The sequence below is a fragment of the Mustela nigripes genome, chromosome 14, assembly GCF_022355385.1.
Source record: "Mustela nigripes isolate SB6536 chromosome 14, MUSNIG.SB6536, whole genome shotgun sequence".
NCBI classification, from domain to species: Eukaryota; Metazoa; Chordata; class Mammalia; order Carnivora; family Mustelidae; genus Mustela; species Mustela nigripes.
This window is the reverse complement of record NC_081570.1, coordinates 34,799,011-34,816,295: the sequence shown is the minus strand read 5'-3', so window position 1 is coordinate 34,816,295 and position 17,285 is coordinate 34,799,011. Positions and strand designations below refer to the sequence as shown.

General features: G+C 44.2%; 1 protein-coding gene across 2 annotated transcripts in view; it reads left to right on the top strand.

Moving 5' to 3' along the window:
- EIF2B3 (eukaryotic translation initiation factor 2B subunit gamma) overlaps window positions 1-17,285 on the top strand; it is a 128,835-nt gene that overhangs the window by 105,220 nt on the left and 6,330 nt on the right. For both annotated transcript variants that reach the window (XM_059374557.1, XM_059374556.1), the window contains exon 11: window positions 9,376-9,479. In XM_059374557.1, coding sequence (XP_059230540.1) covers window positions 9,376-9,479 — 104 coding nt within the window. The remainder of the gene's footprint in view (window positions 1-9,375; window positions 9,480-17,285) is intronic.

Genomic DNA, 17,285 nt, shown 5'->3' with positions numbered 1-17,285 from the left:
CACAGGTTTATTAGGAGTACTAAATTAATAGACATACAGCACTTTGAACAGTGCTTGGACATAGAATGTTAGCTGTCATTAGTTTATCATCCCCATCATCGTTTATCATTAATCTCATTTCACAGAGGTGACATTTACTCTCTGAAGGATAGCTCTGATCATGTCCTTGTTTTATTCAACAACTTTTTTTTGAAGACTTCCCCCTACTTTTATTTATTTACTTATTTATTTATTTAAAGATTTTATTTATTTATTTGACAGACAGAAATCACAAGTAGGCAGAGAGGCAGGTAGAGAGAGAGGAAGGGAAGCAGGCTTCCCGACGAGCAGAGAGCCCGACGCGAGGCTCGATCCCAGGACCTGGGATCATGACCTGGGCCGAAGGCAGAGGCTTAACCCACTGAGCCACCCAGGTGCCCCCTTCCCCCTACTTTTAGAATAAAGTTTGAACTTCCAGGTTCCTCATGATCTAGTTCCAGCACTGAGTCCTGGAATGTTAGTGAGATGGGGCCTCAGAAGCCACCCCACTCAACTGCTGCATTTTTATACATGAGCAGAGTATGGAATTCCAGACTTTCTTCTCATTGTACCCTTGCTTTTCTATGTCCCATTCTGGATTCATGCACGAGACCGACAGCATCACCATTCTATCAAAACCAGAACCACATTTGCCTTTACACATTTGATCGCCTCCTTCCAGAGTAGTTCATGAGGCTCTGTAACTTCCACTCTGTCTCATCTTACCTCAGACCTTCCAGGGAAGACAATGCCATGACTTTCCCATTTGCTCTAATTAGCTACGTCTCCTTCCCCTCCTGTGGGCGGGCTGATAAAGGAACAGCTCTCTGGCACCTCTTTAAAGGCCAGTATTGTGTCCTGAATTGAAGTGAAGAGACTTGGTGAGGAACCAAGGCTTGGTAAGAAACTTCAGGTTGCTCATGTGAGAGAAGTTCATAGAGAATGCCTAGCATAATATCCTAGAGTCAGTTGCTGTTTTGGAGGTGGTACAGTCTTGGATGGCCTCTTAAGCTAAGGAAACAAAGGTTTAGATGGTGGTGGCTGCTATTTTTTCAACTAAAAAAAGTTGAGGGAGAGCTATAGGCAGCCCGCATGGGGCTAATGACTAGGGAGGGTGGATTACCCAATCTGGCAAATTAGCTCCTGGTGATAAGATCAGACATCCTGCATCCCATATGAACCTTTTCCCATTATCTTCAGGTCATTTAGTTTTAATTACTTATGGTAAATTTGGGAAAAGTCATTAAATTGCGGTCACATGAGATTTTATTACCCTGCTGCTGTTACATCTGACCTGAGTAGTAGAGTAGAAACATGAATTTGTCCAGAAGGGAGTTTCTCATATTCCAGGCTTGCTTGTCTCTGTCAGCAGTGGTGAGCTGCCAAGACTTTCTGGACAGTTACTTGGACATCTGCCCAAGGTCCTTAGGTCATGAGGGATGCTAACAGGACCACCTTGGGGAAGGTATAGGCCAGACTGCAGAGAAGACTCCTGCCTGACTTTCTCATTTTCAGTTTCTGGTGGAAGTTCCATGTTCTATGACAGCTGAAGCCCAAGAATTCAAAGTCTGGAGAAAACTTCATTGTCAAGGCTTCATTGTCAGTTCTGTGCTCTGCATCTTTGGCTTTCTGGTCCTGAACAACATCTCCTGCATCTCCTCCTAGTCCACAGTGAATGACCCAGTGGGTAAGGTAGCTCCTTCACATGTGGGCAGGCAGGCCAGGGAGCCAAGTTTTCACCTAGATTTTCTGTGTTTTCTGTAGGCAGCAAGTGCCCACTGTCAAAGCCCAACAATATATTATTGCATCTCATTGTTACCCTGAGTGTCCTCTTTACCTGCACTCAGCTGACTGCCCAGCTCACTGGGTCCCTTACTTTTCTACTCCCCTTTTTTTTTTTTCTACTCCCCTTTATTCCTGACATTCAGTCTGCCTAAATTGCCTCTTTCTAGAGATCTTTACCTATAGAAATCCTCCTACTCATCCTTCAAAGTCCAGTACATATTCCGGCTACTCCATGCAGCCGTCTTTCCCCCACCTCTGTGTTCTCTGTGCACCCATAACACTTGATGTATGTTCATGTGCCATTTAGTGCATCTTTTTTTTTCCTCAATAGACTACAGCTTCCTTGAATACAGAAATAGTTCTCCTATATCTCTGTATCTCTTAATGCCTAGTACTGTACTTTTTATATACTAGGCATCTTAAGAAGTATTTACTGAACGAAAAACAGGAATCCCTGATTTATTCTTCCCTACCATAATTGGCTGAGCATCTGTCAAGAGAGCTGTGTGTACTACTAGAAAAAGTGGTAGAGTACCTCCCTCCTTAAAACTCACCAGAATAAAAACATACAAGCAAAACCAGAAAAGGAAACTTTATCTACAATAAAACTAGATAATACTACCACATACTAGTATACAGACTGAGGAATATTCCAGATACAATGGAATGCAGATCAAATCCAAAAAGAACATCAAGATTTGACCAACATAAAGAATAAGGGCATGGGTAAACCAAAGAATTGGCAAACATCTCTTTTTGCAAAATCTTTTTTTTTTTTTAAGATTTTATTTATTTGACACAGAGAGAGAAAGATCACAAGTAGGAAGAGAGGCAGGCAGAGGGAGAAGGGGAAGTAGGCTCCCCGCTCAGCAGAGAGCTCCATGTGGGGCTCAATCCCAGGACCCTGAGATCACAACCTGAGCTGAAGGCGGAGGCTTAACCCACTGAGCCCCCCAGGTGCCCCACTTTTGCAAAATCTTAAGGCACATAGAACTGACAGAAAAAACCACTGAGGCACATAGGAGGGCTGGCCTCAGACTTTTCTGTGAGAACATTTAAGACAAACATTTAGGAGTGAGACAACATTTAGAAAATTTAGAGGGAAAATGATTGTGACCTAAGAGTCCCATAGCTAATCCAAGTTATGGTTGAAATATAAAATCATCAGAAATACTCCAGGGGTTCAGGAGATGTGTCACCCAAGAACCCTCTGGAAAACTGTCCTTGAAAACATAATAGAGGGGCATCTGGGTGGCTCAGTCGGTAAGCCACTGTCTTGGGCTCAGGTCATGATTCCAGGGTCCTGGGATTGGGGCCCATGTCAGGTGGGCTCCATGCTCAGCAGGAGGCCTGCTTCTCCCTCTCCCACTCCCCCTGCGTGTATTCCCTCTCTCACTGTCTCTCTCTCTGTGTCAAATAAATAAGTAAAATCTTAAAAAAAAATAATAATAATAGAGCCAAGTAAGAAATGAAACAAAATACTGATTAATGGGTTGGTTGTGTATAAAAGTGAACTCCCTTAAACATAAAATTAAGTATGTGGTAATTAGCGTTGCAAAAGGACCATGATTATTGGAAGAATTTTGTCCATGTTTCTTCAGTAACACTCTTGAAAATACCAAATTATGAAATTTTGGAAAGATCCCCTGGACTTAAAGGAGCTCCTTAGGACTTTTGACTCATTTTTTGCCTTTACACTAAACCCATCTTCTTAGGTGGAGAATACTACTGCTGAATTCTTTGAGGTTGTTACTTCATTACTTTGATTCCCTCCAAGGCCTTCTTTTTCTTAGCCTCTCTTTAGGGAATATAAGGACTTAGATTTCTTAGGAGGGAGACATTTCTCACCACTAAACCTTTATATAGTGAACCAAAGGGAGGAAATTTTCAGCTTGTTCACTGAAGCCAATACATTTTCATCTAGAGGACCAAGAGCAAGAGTGGCCAGACAGAAAAGTAAAATATTTCTTCAAGCATTATGTCTCATTACCTGAATCAACCTGGACGAATACCATAAATAATAATGTTGAAGGAGAAAAAAACAAGTTGCAGAGGGAAACATAGAGAATTATAGCATTTATATAAAATTTTGAAACATGGAAAACAATACTACATGTTGTCTACTAATATATACTTTTTTCTTTTCTTTTTTTTTTTTTTTTAAAGATTTTATTTATTTATTTGACAGACAGAGAACACAAGTAGACAGAGGCAGTCAGATAGAGAGAGAGGGAAGCAGGCCCCCTGCCGAGCAGAGAGCCCGATGCGGGACTCGATCCCAGGAACCTGAGATCATGACCTGAGCCGAAGGCAGCGGCTTAACCCACTGAGCCACCCAGGCGCCCTATATACTTTTTTCTGTGCCTGACATATTTCTTTAAAAAAAAAAATACTTTATCTATTTACTTGACAGAGAGAGAGATCACAAGTAGGCAGAGAGGCAAGCAGAGGGAGAAGGGGAAGCAGGTTCCCCACTGCGCAGAGAGCCCGATGCGGGGCTCAATCCCAGGACCCTGGGAACATAACCTGAGCCGAAGACAGAGTCTTAACCCACTGAGCCGCCAGGCACCTCTGTGCCTGAAATATTTCATTAAAATTAATACATGGAGGATACCTGGGTGGATCAGTTGGTTAAGCCTCTATCTTCTGCTCAGGTCATGATCCCAGGGTCCTGGATCGAGTCCTGCAATGGGCTCCTTATTCAGTGGAGAGCCTACTTCTCCCTCTGCCTGCTGCAACCCCTGCTTTTGTGCTCATTCTCTCTCTCTCTCTCTCATTCTTTGACAAATAAATACAGAAAATCTTTAATAATAATAATAATAATAATACATGGTTCTTCATCTAGAGGGACTCCTGGACAAGGATCCCTTGGGCTAAGCTCAGGAGACTCTTGCCTCTGAGGAGATCTGGGTGAATCAACCATAATCTTGGGGCTGAAGTAGTGAGCAGACCTAAAGTAGGCCTTTAGTCATAAACCTAGAAAAACTATGTGTATCTCCAGCTCCATACTCTTTCCTTACCCAAGGTTATGAGTAAGTTTAGAAAACCTACCAGCTCCTTCCAGAGAAGAACCTACTTGTCCTCAGGGTTACCAAACAGATTGATGGCTCTTTGCCAAATACTGCCCAGTCACCGGCTGAGTCCAAGTCCCTCACACAAAGGAGAGTCACTTACCACTATGTATGCTTGGGCACATTGCTTAACCACTGCAAGCCTCAAATTTCTCTGTAAAAATTAGAATAAATACCACCATCCCTGCAGGCTTGCCAAAAGGATTAAGTTACATAATGAACTTAAAATGCTTTGTGTAATGACTGAGAGTTATGTGAGTTGACATCAGAGTTATGTGAGTTCCCTTTTCTTCTGTAATAAACTGAAGAAAGTTCTAACCAAAGCCAGAGGAGCAACTAAAATTTGGAGGCCCTTTTGCTTCCCTGGCCAGGGGTTCTTCATTTTTTTTTTTTAAGATTTTGTTTATTGGGGTGCCTGAATGGCTCAGTCATTAAGCATCTGCCTTTGGCTCAGGTCGTGATCCCAGGGTCCTGGGATCGAGCCCCACATCTGGCTCCCTGCTCATTAGGAAGTCTGCTTCTCCCTCTCCCACTCCCCTGCTTATGTTCCCTCTCTTGCTATATGTCTCTCTCTGTCAAAAAAAAATGAATAAAACCTTGTAAAAAAAAGATTTATTTATTTGAGAGAGAGTGGTGGGGAGGGACAGAAGGAGAGAGAAGAGAAAAGGGCTCCCCAGGATTATTCCCCATCCTGGAAGCAGAGGCTTAACCAACTGAGCCACCCAGGTGCCCCCAGGGCTTCTTCCTTGTATCCTAGGCCTGGGAACATCATGTGGTATAGTATGCCTGGCCAAGCAGTGGATGGTCTTTCTCATAGTCTCTTCTCCACTGAAGCATTAGGATTTTCAGGGTAGTTTCCCAAAGCCTGCAGTTTTGCTTAAAATTTAACCACACCAAGGAGCACCTGTGTGGCTCAGTCAGTTAAACATCCAATTCTTGATTTTGGCTCAGGGCATGATCTCAGGGTTGTGAAGGAGCCCAGCCTTCTGCTCAGCTCTGAGCTGAGCGTGAAGGGTGGTTAAGATTCTCTCTCCCTCTTCCCTTGCCCCCCAAAAATAATTTAACCCCACCAAGTAGAAATGATGACTGAAACCCATTAATCTTAGCCATCTCTCAGCAGCTTCTTAGAAAAACAACCAGTATTAGCACAGCAGAGTCCTTAGTACTGAGCTAAGAGTTAAAACTACATGGCAAAAAACATAGTTTTGGCACTGGGTCAGTTTTTTGTTTGAGCTGTAGAGAAGTCCCCTTCCCTCAGCTTTATGCACTAACCAGAAAACGCAAAGCAGGGGCACCTGGGTGGCTATTGAGTTAAGCCTCTGCCTTTGGCTCAGGTCATGATCTCAGGGTCCTGGGACTGAGCCCCACATTGGGCTCTCTGCTCAGCAAGGAGCTTGCTCCCCCGCCCACACACACACACCGCCTCTCTCTGCCTACTTCTCTGCCTTCTTGTGATCTCTCTCTCTCTGTGTGTCAAATAAATAAAATCTTAAAAAAAAAAATAGAAAAGGCAAAGCCATTATTACAGATTGGCAACCTGGAAAGAGCTTACTTGATACCGTACTATCATCCTTCCTCTCCAGTGTGAGCACACACAAACACATCCAGTAAAATCCTTAATCTTGGAATTTCTTTCTGGAGAGACGGAAAGCTCTATATTGGCTTGACATTTTTCCAGAATACCTCGGCCTTGCTCATGGAGGTGACTTGTGACCATAGCAGTGGTTATAGGGAACAATGAAGAACCAAATGGCAGAAAAGAGATTCACACTCACTAAGCATTTTGTCAGGTGTTCATCTCAAAGCCTTCCGCAGATCCACTGACCAAGAGCTTCAGGAGAGCCCCAGTTTCTTTTCAGTCAACCTACTTTTTCCCCATCATATCTGCAGATTCTGCATTGCTAGTTTATGGGTCTCAGAGGGAATTACACAGAAACTAAATGAGACAAGTTTCCTGAACACCTCAATCAGACTGGCTAGACAGAAGGAGAACCCAGGCTATCCATTCCTATGGAATTCTGACCTCAATCAGTCTAGCCTCTTCCTTCCAGAAATGGTTCCCACTTATATCCCAAATCCCAAAATAGCCATGTAGTAGTCTCTAATTATGGCCTCTTGAGTTCCTCTTGGCTGTTTTGATCTATGCCGACTATGTTTACCCCTTTCCTAGTGAAAGACCCGTGGATCCCCTTACCCAAGAATCCAACACTGCCACTGGATGCAATCAGCAAGAGGTTCTTTATTGTTACGCAGGCGCCTGCGGGTGGTCAGTAGCTCCAGAGCCTGTGTTCTCAGGCTCTTAAACTACTGAGCAGGAGGTATCCTCCTACTCCCACTCTGGAAAAAGAAAGACTTTTCAGTGAGAACCTAGTAGCCAATTGTAAGCCTGCTTTGTCCCAGGAATCTATTTCTGAGGCTTTCTATATACTTCCTTACTACTCTTCTTGGGGGAATTTTCATCAAGAAGCAGGAGCCACTCTAGCTGCTAACTGAACTGCTTTGCCTAAAGCAGAAGACAAGTTGGAAAGTTCTGGAAGGTCCCTTAATTCCCACCCACTGTGTATCCCGATTTTTTGTGTGTATATTCTGAATCTGAGCCAAAAAACAAACTAATTCTCCAGCCCACACCACAGAGGTGCTGTGGCTTTTGCCTTTTGCTGCTTTCCGACTGGCTTAACCTTCCAGAAGAATAGAGATAAAGACGACTCTGGAATGGTATAGCAGGCTAGAATTCCTTTTCTGCATTTTACTAAAAAGTCTTGGTGTTTGGGAAGAATCTTTTTTAATAGCCTCTGCACAAATAGTTTTCAGGCTTTGGAATGTCCTCCTCGCCATCCCCCATGCCTCCTGGGTTGCCTGAGGATTTTTCCTTAATTGGTGTTTTGTTTTGTTTTGTTTAAATGGATGCTCACACCCTTCCTACTCACCTTCCTTCTCCGCTTTAGCTGCCCACTTCTGACTCTTAAAGGTAGCGAATATTTCCCTGTTAGGGCCGAACCCTTCCCTCCACAGAGCCACTCGGCTCTCAAGAGCAGCTTGGCAATTCCAAGCAAGCTTCCTCCAGTCTTTCCTTCTCTTGATTTCTTTATATGGCATTATGATTAAATGTATGGATTCTGGAGTCAGGCAGACCTAGATTTGAATCTGCTGCTTGGCAATTATGTGGTTTGGGGCAAATGGTTTAACTTCCCTAAATCTGTTTGTTACCTCATCTGTGGTTGTTATTTTTTACTGCATCAGAGGCAAAAATGATACTCCCAGAATCATCTAGGAAGCTCTTTTTTTCTAAATATATGAGGCCCCCATCTCAGACCTACCACAAGGATTGATGGAAGCCAAGACAATGAGGGTGTTTTTGTTTATTTTTTTGCACTGCCCAAGTGATTTTTCTGATTAAATGGCTGGATTTGTAAGTCACTCCTGTAACGTACCTAGAGTATTTATTTGCACGACATCTAGCATAGAGTAGGTAGGCAGTGGGTGCTAGTGAAGGTTTTCAAAAGGACCTGTCTTCTCACCTACCAGTCTTCAAGAGCCAGAAATGTGCTCTTTAAACACATTAAAATGCCAAGAGCAAGAGGTGCTATTCTTGAGAATGTAGGATCTAGGGTAGTCTTTCTTTCTTCTTTTTTTTTTTTAAGATTTTTATTTATTGGGATGCCTGGGTGGCTTAGTTAGTTAAACAGCTGCCTTTGGCTCAGGTCATGATCCCAGGGTTCTGGAATCAAGTCCCACATCGGGCTCCTTGCTTGGTGGGGAGTCTGCTTCTCTCTCTCCCTCTGCCTGCCACTCTGCCTGCTTGTGATCTCTCTCTGTCAAATAAATAAATAAAGCCTTTTAAAAAGAGAGATCACAAGACAGAGAGGGGGAAGCAGGCTCCCCATTGGGCAAAGAGCCCGATGTGGGGCTCAATCCCCAGACCCTAAGATCATGACCTGAGCAGAAGGCAGAAGCTTAACCTACTGAGCCACCCAGGCGCCCCCCGGAGTAGTTTTTGATGTAGCCTGGAGCTAGTTTAAAAAACACTGGGTTTTGTTTCTTGTTTTTGTTTTCTAAACGAGTTTGGTTTTGATTAACCAAAAGTCTGTAGTGAGAGCTGTGGGGCACCTGTTGTTCCCATAGCTGATCTCCTAGGGAGATTCATGGGACTTAAGCCTTAAATGAAATTTGAGATATATTCCCAGGTGAGCAGCTGAGTGATGGGTCAGTGCAGCAGGGATGGGTACCTAAAGAACTGAAGTCATGGGGTCTGCAGTTTTCAAGCCTTGGCGGGAAAGATCATTAGGAGCCTGTCTGAAGTCTGGACTTCGCTAAAACCAGGTCCACCCTTGGGCTGGCTGAGCCATTCTGTCTCCCAGTGATAATTTGAGGCATGTAGCCATTAACTGGATGGAGTAGCTATTCCTAGCCTGTGGAGGAGCCAGAACCCCCAACCCATAGCAGTGAGGATGCGGATGGGAGCCACGGGCATTCTGTAACCTGGCTGTTTATTGTGTTCCAGATGCAACATCCAAGACAGCGTTATCTGCAACAATGCTGTGATAGAGAAAGGAGCGGACATCAAGAACTGCCTAATTGGAAGTGGCCAAAGGATTGAAGCCAAAGGTAAACCAAATTACAATCACAGATGCCATTTTTTTCCTAGCACGGTAGTACAGTTGGTGCTCAGTGCTGGTGACGATTAGGGGACCAGCACATGCATTCTCTGTGGGTGAGACCATGAATTGATAAAGCCGTCTTTGGAGGAGAATTGACAACATTGTCAAACCTGTTAATTTTGACTTAGCAGTTCCATTTTTAGGAATGTATCTTACAGATAAGCTCATAAATATATACAGCCTTATTATCAAAAATTTTAAAACATAACCAAAAAGATCTAATGGCCCAGATTAACAACTTTACAGTGGCTCTTGGACCTATGTGAGAAGGGCCAGTAATCCAGCAAAAGTGTTGAAACCTGCTTTTGACCTCCTAGACTCCGTGAGCACCTTGTCTCACCTGCTGTTGAAGAGAGGTAGTCTCGTAGGTTCCTGGCCTGGGGGAGGATTAGCAGTTTCTTCGGAAACCATTCACTCCGAGCTCCTGTCTTGGAGGTGCAGTGTTAGCTCACTCTGCTCTGCCACTGGAGAAGAACTGTACAGGCATGCCTCGTTTTACTGCACTGCACAGATACTGCATTTCTTTTACAAACTGAGCGTTTGTTGCGACCCTGTGTTGAGCAAGTCTCTGCGTACCATTTTTCCAACAATATTTGCTCACTTCATGTCTCTGTGTCACATCTTGGTAATTTTTGCAAAATATTTCAGACTTTTTCATTGTTATCATATTTGTTCTGGTGATCTGTGGTCAGTGATTTTTGATGTTACTGTTGTAATGGGCAGGGGCTCCACAGACTGCATCTTCATTTATCTTTTTTTAAAGTTTTGTGGGGTTTTTTAAGATTTTATTTATTTATTTGACAGACAGAGATCACAAGTAGACAGAAAGGCAGGCAGAGAGAGAGGAGGAAGCAGGCTCCCTGCTGAGCAGAAAGCCCAATTTGGGGCTTGATCCCAGGACCCTGGGATCATGAGCTGAGCCAAAGGCAGAAACTTTAACCCACTGAGCCACCCAGGTGCCCCTTAATTTATCTTAATTGATAAACTTTGTGTGTGTTCTAGCTGCTCGACCAACCAGTCATTCCCATCTCTTTCCTATCCTCTGGTCTCCCTATTCCTTGAGAGGCAATATTGAAATTAGGCCAGTTGGGGCACCTGGGTGGCTCAGTCAGTTAAGCCTCTACCTTTGGCTCTGGTCATGATCCCAGATCCTGGGATCAAGACCACATTGGGCTCCATTCTCAGTGGGGAGTCTGCTTATTCCTCTCCCTCTGCCCCTCCCACAGCTTGTGCACTCGCTCTCTCTCTCAAATAAATAAAATCTTTTAAAATTTATTTTAAAAATGAAATTAGACCAGTTAATAACCCTGCAATGGCCTCTTAAGTGTTCAAGTGAAAGGAAGAATTGCACATCTCTCACTTTTTTTTTTTTTTTAACGCCTTACTTTAAATCAAAAGCTAGAAATGAGTAAACTTTTAAGTGAGGGAGACATGTTAAAAGCCGAGATAGGCTGAAAGCTGGGCCTTCTGCATCAAATAGACAAGTTGTGAATTGAAAGGAAAAGTTCTTGAAGGAAATTAAAAGTGCCACTGTAGTGAGCACACAGATGATAAGCAAAACAAACTTATTGCTGATATGGAGAAAGTTTTAGTGGTCAGAATAGAAGATCAAGCCTGCCACGATATTCCCTTAAACCAAAGCCTCACCAGAGCAGGCCCTCACTCTCTTCAATTCTGCAAAGGTTGAGAGAGGAGAGGAAGCTGTAGAAGAAAAGTCAGAAGCTAGCAGAGGTGGGTTCCTGAGGTTTGAGGAAAGAGGCCCATATTCGTAACATAGAAGTACAAGGTCCCCCTCTCCCTCTGCCCCTTCCCTACAGACCTACCCCCTGCCCCACTTGCTTGTGTTCTCTCTCTCTCTCTAATAAAAGAAATATATTTATTAAGGCTGTAGCTGCCATAGTTATTCCTCTGATGGAATAACTGAAAACCTTCTAGAGGGGCACCTGGGATGCTCCATCTGTTTCAGCTGGTTTCAGCTCAGGTCATAATCTCAGGATTGGGAGACTGAGCCAGTGTAGGACTCTGTGCTCAGTGGGGAGTCTGCTTGAGATCCTCTCTCTCCCCTTCCATGTACCCCTTCCCCACATGCTTATGCTCTCCGCCTCTCTAAAATATAAAAAAAAGAAAGAAAGAAAGAAAGAAAGGAAGGAAGGAAGGAAGGAAGGGCATTTGTGATCCACAGGAAGAGGTCAAAATACTATCATGAGCAGGACTTCGGAAGAAGGGGGCGCCAGCTCTCACGGGTGACTGTGACCGGCTGAGCACTTGAGTGGAGGAAGTGACCGCAGATGGGGTGGAAAGAGCAAGAGAACGAGAGTCAGAAGAGGTGCCTGAAGGAGCGGCTGAAGTGCGGCCATCTCTTGAGAAAACCTGAACAGGTGAGGAGTTACAGCTTACGGAAGAGCAAAGACAGTGGTTCCTGGAGATGGAACCTGCTCCCAGTGAAGACGCCGTGAAGATCATGGAGATGACAGTAAAGGATTTAGGACATTCTGTAAACTTAGTTGCTGAAGCAGCTTTAGGGTCGAGAGGACTAAGTTCCCATTTTGAAAGAAGTTCTGCTCTGGGTAAAATGCTATCAAACAGCATCACGTGCTACAGGGAAATCGTTTCCAAAAGGAAGAGCCAATCAGTGCAGCAGACTTCCTTGTTGTCTTATTTTAAGAAACCACCACCGCCACCCCAGCCTTCAGCACCCACCAACCTGACCGGTGAGCAGCCATCAACAGCGAGGCCAGACCCTTCACCAGCGAAAAGATTAGGACTCGCTGAAAACTCAGATGATAGCCTTTTTTAGCAATAAATTATTTATATTTATTTATTTAGACATAATGCTATTGCACAATTCATGGACTACTGTATAGTGTAAACATAACTTTTATATGCACTGGGAAACCAAAAAATTCATTTAACTTGCTTTAGTGTAATATTCACTTTATTGCAGTGGAACCAAACATACACTATCTCTGAGGTTTGCCTCTGTGTAGTGCATGAGAGACACACAAGTATCAGGGCTTCTCTGATGGGCTGAGAATCTGAATGGTTCCACACTTTGGCTGCTGAGTGGTTTTTTTTTGTTTTTTTTTTTTTTTAAGATTTTATTTATTTATTTATTTGACAGAGAGAGACACAGCAGAGAGGGATCACAAGCATGGGGAGTGGGAGAGGGAGAAGCAGGCTTCCTGGCGAGTGGGGAGCCCAATGCAGGCTCAATCCCAGGACCCTGGGATCATGACCTGAGCTGAAGGCAGACGCTTAAGACTGAGCCACCCAGGCACCCCTGGCTAGGTGTTTTTATACAGAAAATAGACAAAAAGCTCAAGATCAATAAGAATGGCTATTCTTTTTGAGATTATTTCTACATCTAGAATATAGTAGAGTAAGAGAGCTGCTGAAGGAGTTAACTGGTAGAAACCACATCATTTTCCTTCTCCCCAAGCAAACAGAGAACTTCTTCAGTTTTTTTCTTTTCCTTTTTATTTTTTTTTTTAAAGATTTTATTTATTTATTTATCTACCTATCTTCCTATCAGTCAGTCAACCCAAGAGAGAACGAGCACAGGCAGGAGGAGCAGCAGGCTGCCCGCTGAGCAGGGAGCCCCACACGGGACTCAATCCCAGGACCCTGGGATCATGCTGAAGGCAGCGGCTCAACCCACTGAGCCACTCAAGCGTCCCTTTCCTTCCCTTTTTTTAAAAGCTACATACCTCCCTTCAGAGTTTAGAATGAAACAGACCTGGATTCACGTCTCAGCTGTGCAGCTCACTGGTTAGATTTTTCCTCCCTAGACCTTAGATTTTCGAAACTAGAAAAATTGAGACAATAATAATCATCTTGGAGAACTGTTGTGAAAATTAAATGTCATTAAATGTTGTGAGGTGCACACGCAGCTCCGGGAGCACACAAGGGCCCTAGGGTGTCCTGTCCACACAGTCCTGCTGTGCCACTCCACGCCCTGTACATGCCCTCTCTGTCTGGAATCCCTCTTTTGAAGACTCTGCCCAAGTGTTTTCTCCTCTGCAGAACCTTCCCTGACTCTTCCCATGACTCCCTACAGCCAACCTAAGCATTCCTTCTTCCTCTGAACCCTAGAACTTTGTTAGCACCTTTATTAAAATACAGTCACAGGTTACGGGGGTTACCTATGACTGTGCCTTCTCTACTGACTGAGATCCTTAAGGCCAGGGATTGACCTAGTATGCATCCCTAGCTCTCAGAACAGGTTTAGGGGCACCTGGGTGTCTCGGTAGTTAAGTGTCTGCCTTCAGCTCAAGTCATGATTCCGGGCTTATGGGATCGAGTCCCGCATTGGGCTCCCCATTCAGCAGGAAGCCTGCTTTTCCCACTCCCCCTGCTTGTGTTCCCTCTCTCTCTGTGTCTCTCTCTGTCAAATAAATAAATGAAATCTTAAAAAAAAAAAAAAAACTGGTTTATAGTTTATAGTGACGGGCGGGAATGAGTGAGGGAAGGAATGAGTGAATGAATTTTGGATCCATAGAACCTACTTTCTGAAATTTCAGTGCAGAAACAGGGTTCCAAGAAAGCCATATGTGAGATGGTTGCTATTACCATGAGATCTCTCCTGACTTTTTTTTTAAACTTACACTTCCACAAGAACCACATGTAATATTGGTAAATGAATTGGGGAGGTGTGGCCTTGGCCTGAAACCATCCTTCACCTTAATTTCTCTACCTGAGACAGATGCAGCCTTCCTCTGCAATTCCTTTCTTCTCACATTTTAACCACTTTCTTCCTCTATGTGAGAAATGGTCATTTCTGAGAAGCCTTTCCCAAGTGTCACTAGTTTACCAGTAAGGTAAGCATTATAACGAAGCATCATAACAAACTCTGGCTGATTTAAGCCAATAAAAAAAAATCCAAGCCCACAGTTCTACGATGGCTGCAGAATCAAGCTTAAAAACTGGGTTATAGCCAAGATGTATGCGCCAAACCATTGTGCCGAGGACCCCACTGCCATCCTCACTGACCACAGGATACCCCGGCTTGCACTGCTGCTTCCGCCACCCAGCAAGCCCAAAGTGGGTTCTCTCTGGTTCCTGCTTCTTTGTATCACTAGTTCTCAGCCCAGAGTCTGGGGTGGCTGCATCTGGAGGTGAAGCCTGGTCAGACATCCATGCCTTTGTTACAAGGAAGGCTGGCATTTTTTAAAAATTTATTATTTATTTGACAGAGATCACAAGTAGGCAGAGAGAGAGGAAGGGAAGCAGGCTGGCTGCAGAGCAGAGAGCCCGATGTGGGGCTGGATCCCAGGACCCTGGGATCATGACCTGAGCTGAAGGCAGAGGCTTTAACCCACTGAGCCACCCAGGTGCCCTAAGGCTGGCATTTTTTTTTTTTTTTTAAGATTTTTATTTATTTGACAGACCACAAGCAGGCAGAGAGGCAGGCAGAGAGAGAGAAGGCGCCCAAGGCTGGCATTTTTAATGAGTGGCAGACACATTCCACCCAGTGCCTCACCAGAGAACTTTCAAGCAGGAGCGTTGGTCAACAGCAGCATTGCAGCCTTTGGTGTTTTCTTCGGTGATGGTGCCCGCATGCAAGGGCCGGCACACCAACTGAAACTCCCAGCACTGGCCACGTGGACAGCACTCCCCCTCCTGGAATGCCATTGGCTTCCAGTTGTTTGTAGCTTTGAAAATTCATTTCTTTTTAGAGAGCAAGAGAGTATGCGCACAAGCACACACATACATACACACACACACACACACACACACACACACACACACGAGAGGTGGGAGGGACAGTGGGAGAGGGACAAGCCGACTCACCATCCTGAGATTACAACCTAAGCCGAAACCAAGAGTCAGATGCTTAACCAACTGTGCCACCCAGGTGCCCCTATTGTTTATAACTTTAAAATGTTCTCGGGGGCACCTGGGTGGCTCAGTGGGTTAAAGCCCCTGCCTTCAGCTCAGGTCATGATCTCAGAGTCCTGGGCTGGAGCCCTGCATCAGGCTCTCTGCTCAGCGGGGAGCCTGCTTCCTCCACTCTCTCTGTCTGCCTCTCTGCCTACTTGTGATCTCTATCTGTCAAATAAATAAATAAATAAAATCTTTTTAAAAAAAACAATAAAATAAAATGTTCTCAAATATACTATCTTATTGGATTCTCATAAAAACCCTCTGAGGTAGATAGGGATCCATTACTGACCCATCTGGTGAAGTCGAAACTGAGACTTTAAAAAGTTGAAATTTGGGGGCACCTGGATGGCTCAGTGGGTTAAAGCCTCTGCTTTTGGCTCAGGTCATGATCTCAGAGTCCTGGGATCGAGCCCCACATCGGGCTTTCTGCTCAGCAGGGAGTCTGCTTCCTCCTCTCTCTGCCTACTTGTGATCTCCGTATGTCAAATAAATAAATAAAATCTTAAAAAAAAAAGTTGAAATTTACCCAAGGTACATAGCTAGGAAATAACAAAATTGAGTCTTCAGCCCGAATTACTGCAAGACAGCCTCCTGAAAGACCAGAGGAAGAAACCACTCCTGGCTTGGCCAGCAGAATTTGATCAGTGATAGACCTTTTCTCCATTTAGTCCATCTTCCCCAGACCAGTTGGGAAAATATATTTGGCCTCTATATCCCAGCTCTCGCTGATCTATAGGAACCCCAGGTCTTGGTTGTCTCTCTCCTACTGAATATCCAGCTTACCCAGGCCTACCCTTGGGTTACAGAGAAACTTTTTTCTTGGGCACCCGGAGCCTGTTGGTAATTTCTTTAAAATGGGATTCAGGGGTACCTGAGTGGCTCAGTTGGTTGAGCATCTTCCTTCAGCTCAGATCATGAGCCTAGCAGGGTGCTGGGATTGAGTGCCGCACAGTGGGCAGCCTGCTTCTCCCCCTTCTACTCCCCCTGCTTTTGCTGCTCTCTCTCTCTCTCCATCAAATAGATAGATAAACAAACAAACAAATAAAATGGGGTTCAGTTAGAGTGCCTAGCTGGCTTAGTCTATAAAACATACAACTCTTGATCTTGGGGTTGTGAGTTCAAGACCCATGCTGGGTCTAGAGCTTACTTTAAAAAAATTAAAAAATAGGGGTGGCTCAGTGGGTTAAAGCCTCTGCTTTCAGCTCAGGTCATGATCCCAGGGTCCTGGGATCGAGCCCGGCACCGGGCTCTCTGCTCCACGGGGAGCCTGCTTCCCCTTCTCTCTCTCTGCCTGCCTCTCTGCCTACTTGTGCTCTCTGTCTGTCAAATAAATAAATAAAATCTTCTTAAAAAATTTAAAAAAAATTTTAAATTTTTAAAGGCTAAAAAATTTAAAATTTTTTAAAGGTTAAAAAATTTAAAAATTTTTTAAATTAAAAAATAAAACTCTTGGGCGCCTGGGTGGCTCAGTTGGTTGGACGACTGCCTTCGGCTCAGGTCATGATCCTGGAGTCCCAGGATCGAGTCCCACATCAGGCTCCCAGCTCCATGGGAAGTCTGCTTCTCCCTCTGACCTTCTCCTCACTCATGTTCTCTCTCACTGTCTCTCTTTCAAATAAATAAATAAAATCTTTAAAAAAATAAAAAATAAAAAAATAAAACTCTTAATTTTAAAAAAGTTTTTTTATTTTTTAAAGAGGATTCAGAACACCCAGCCTTTTCTCTAACCCCATGGAAGGCCTTGGAAAGGGTCCCCAGAGTTTCAAAAGCAGCTGCTCAGCTGGTCTGTGAAGCTGCTTTCTTATCCTGTCCCCTCCCTGTCACCTCATGGCAGTCCTTCTTTGTTTTCTTTTTTTTTTTTTTTTTTTTT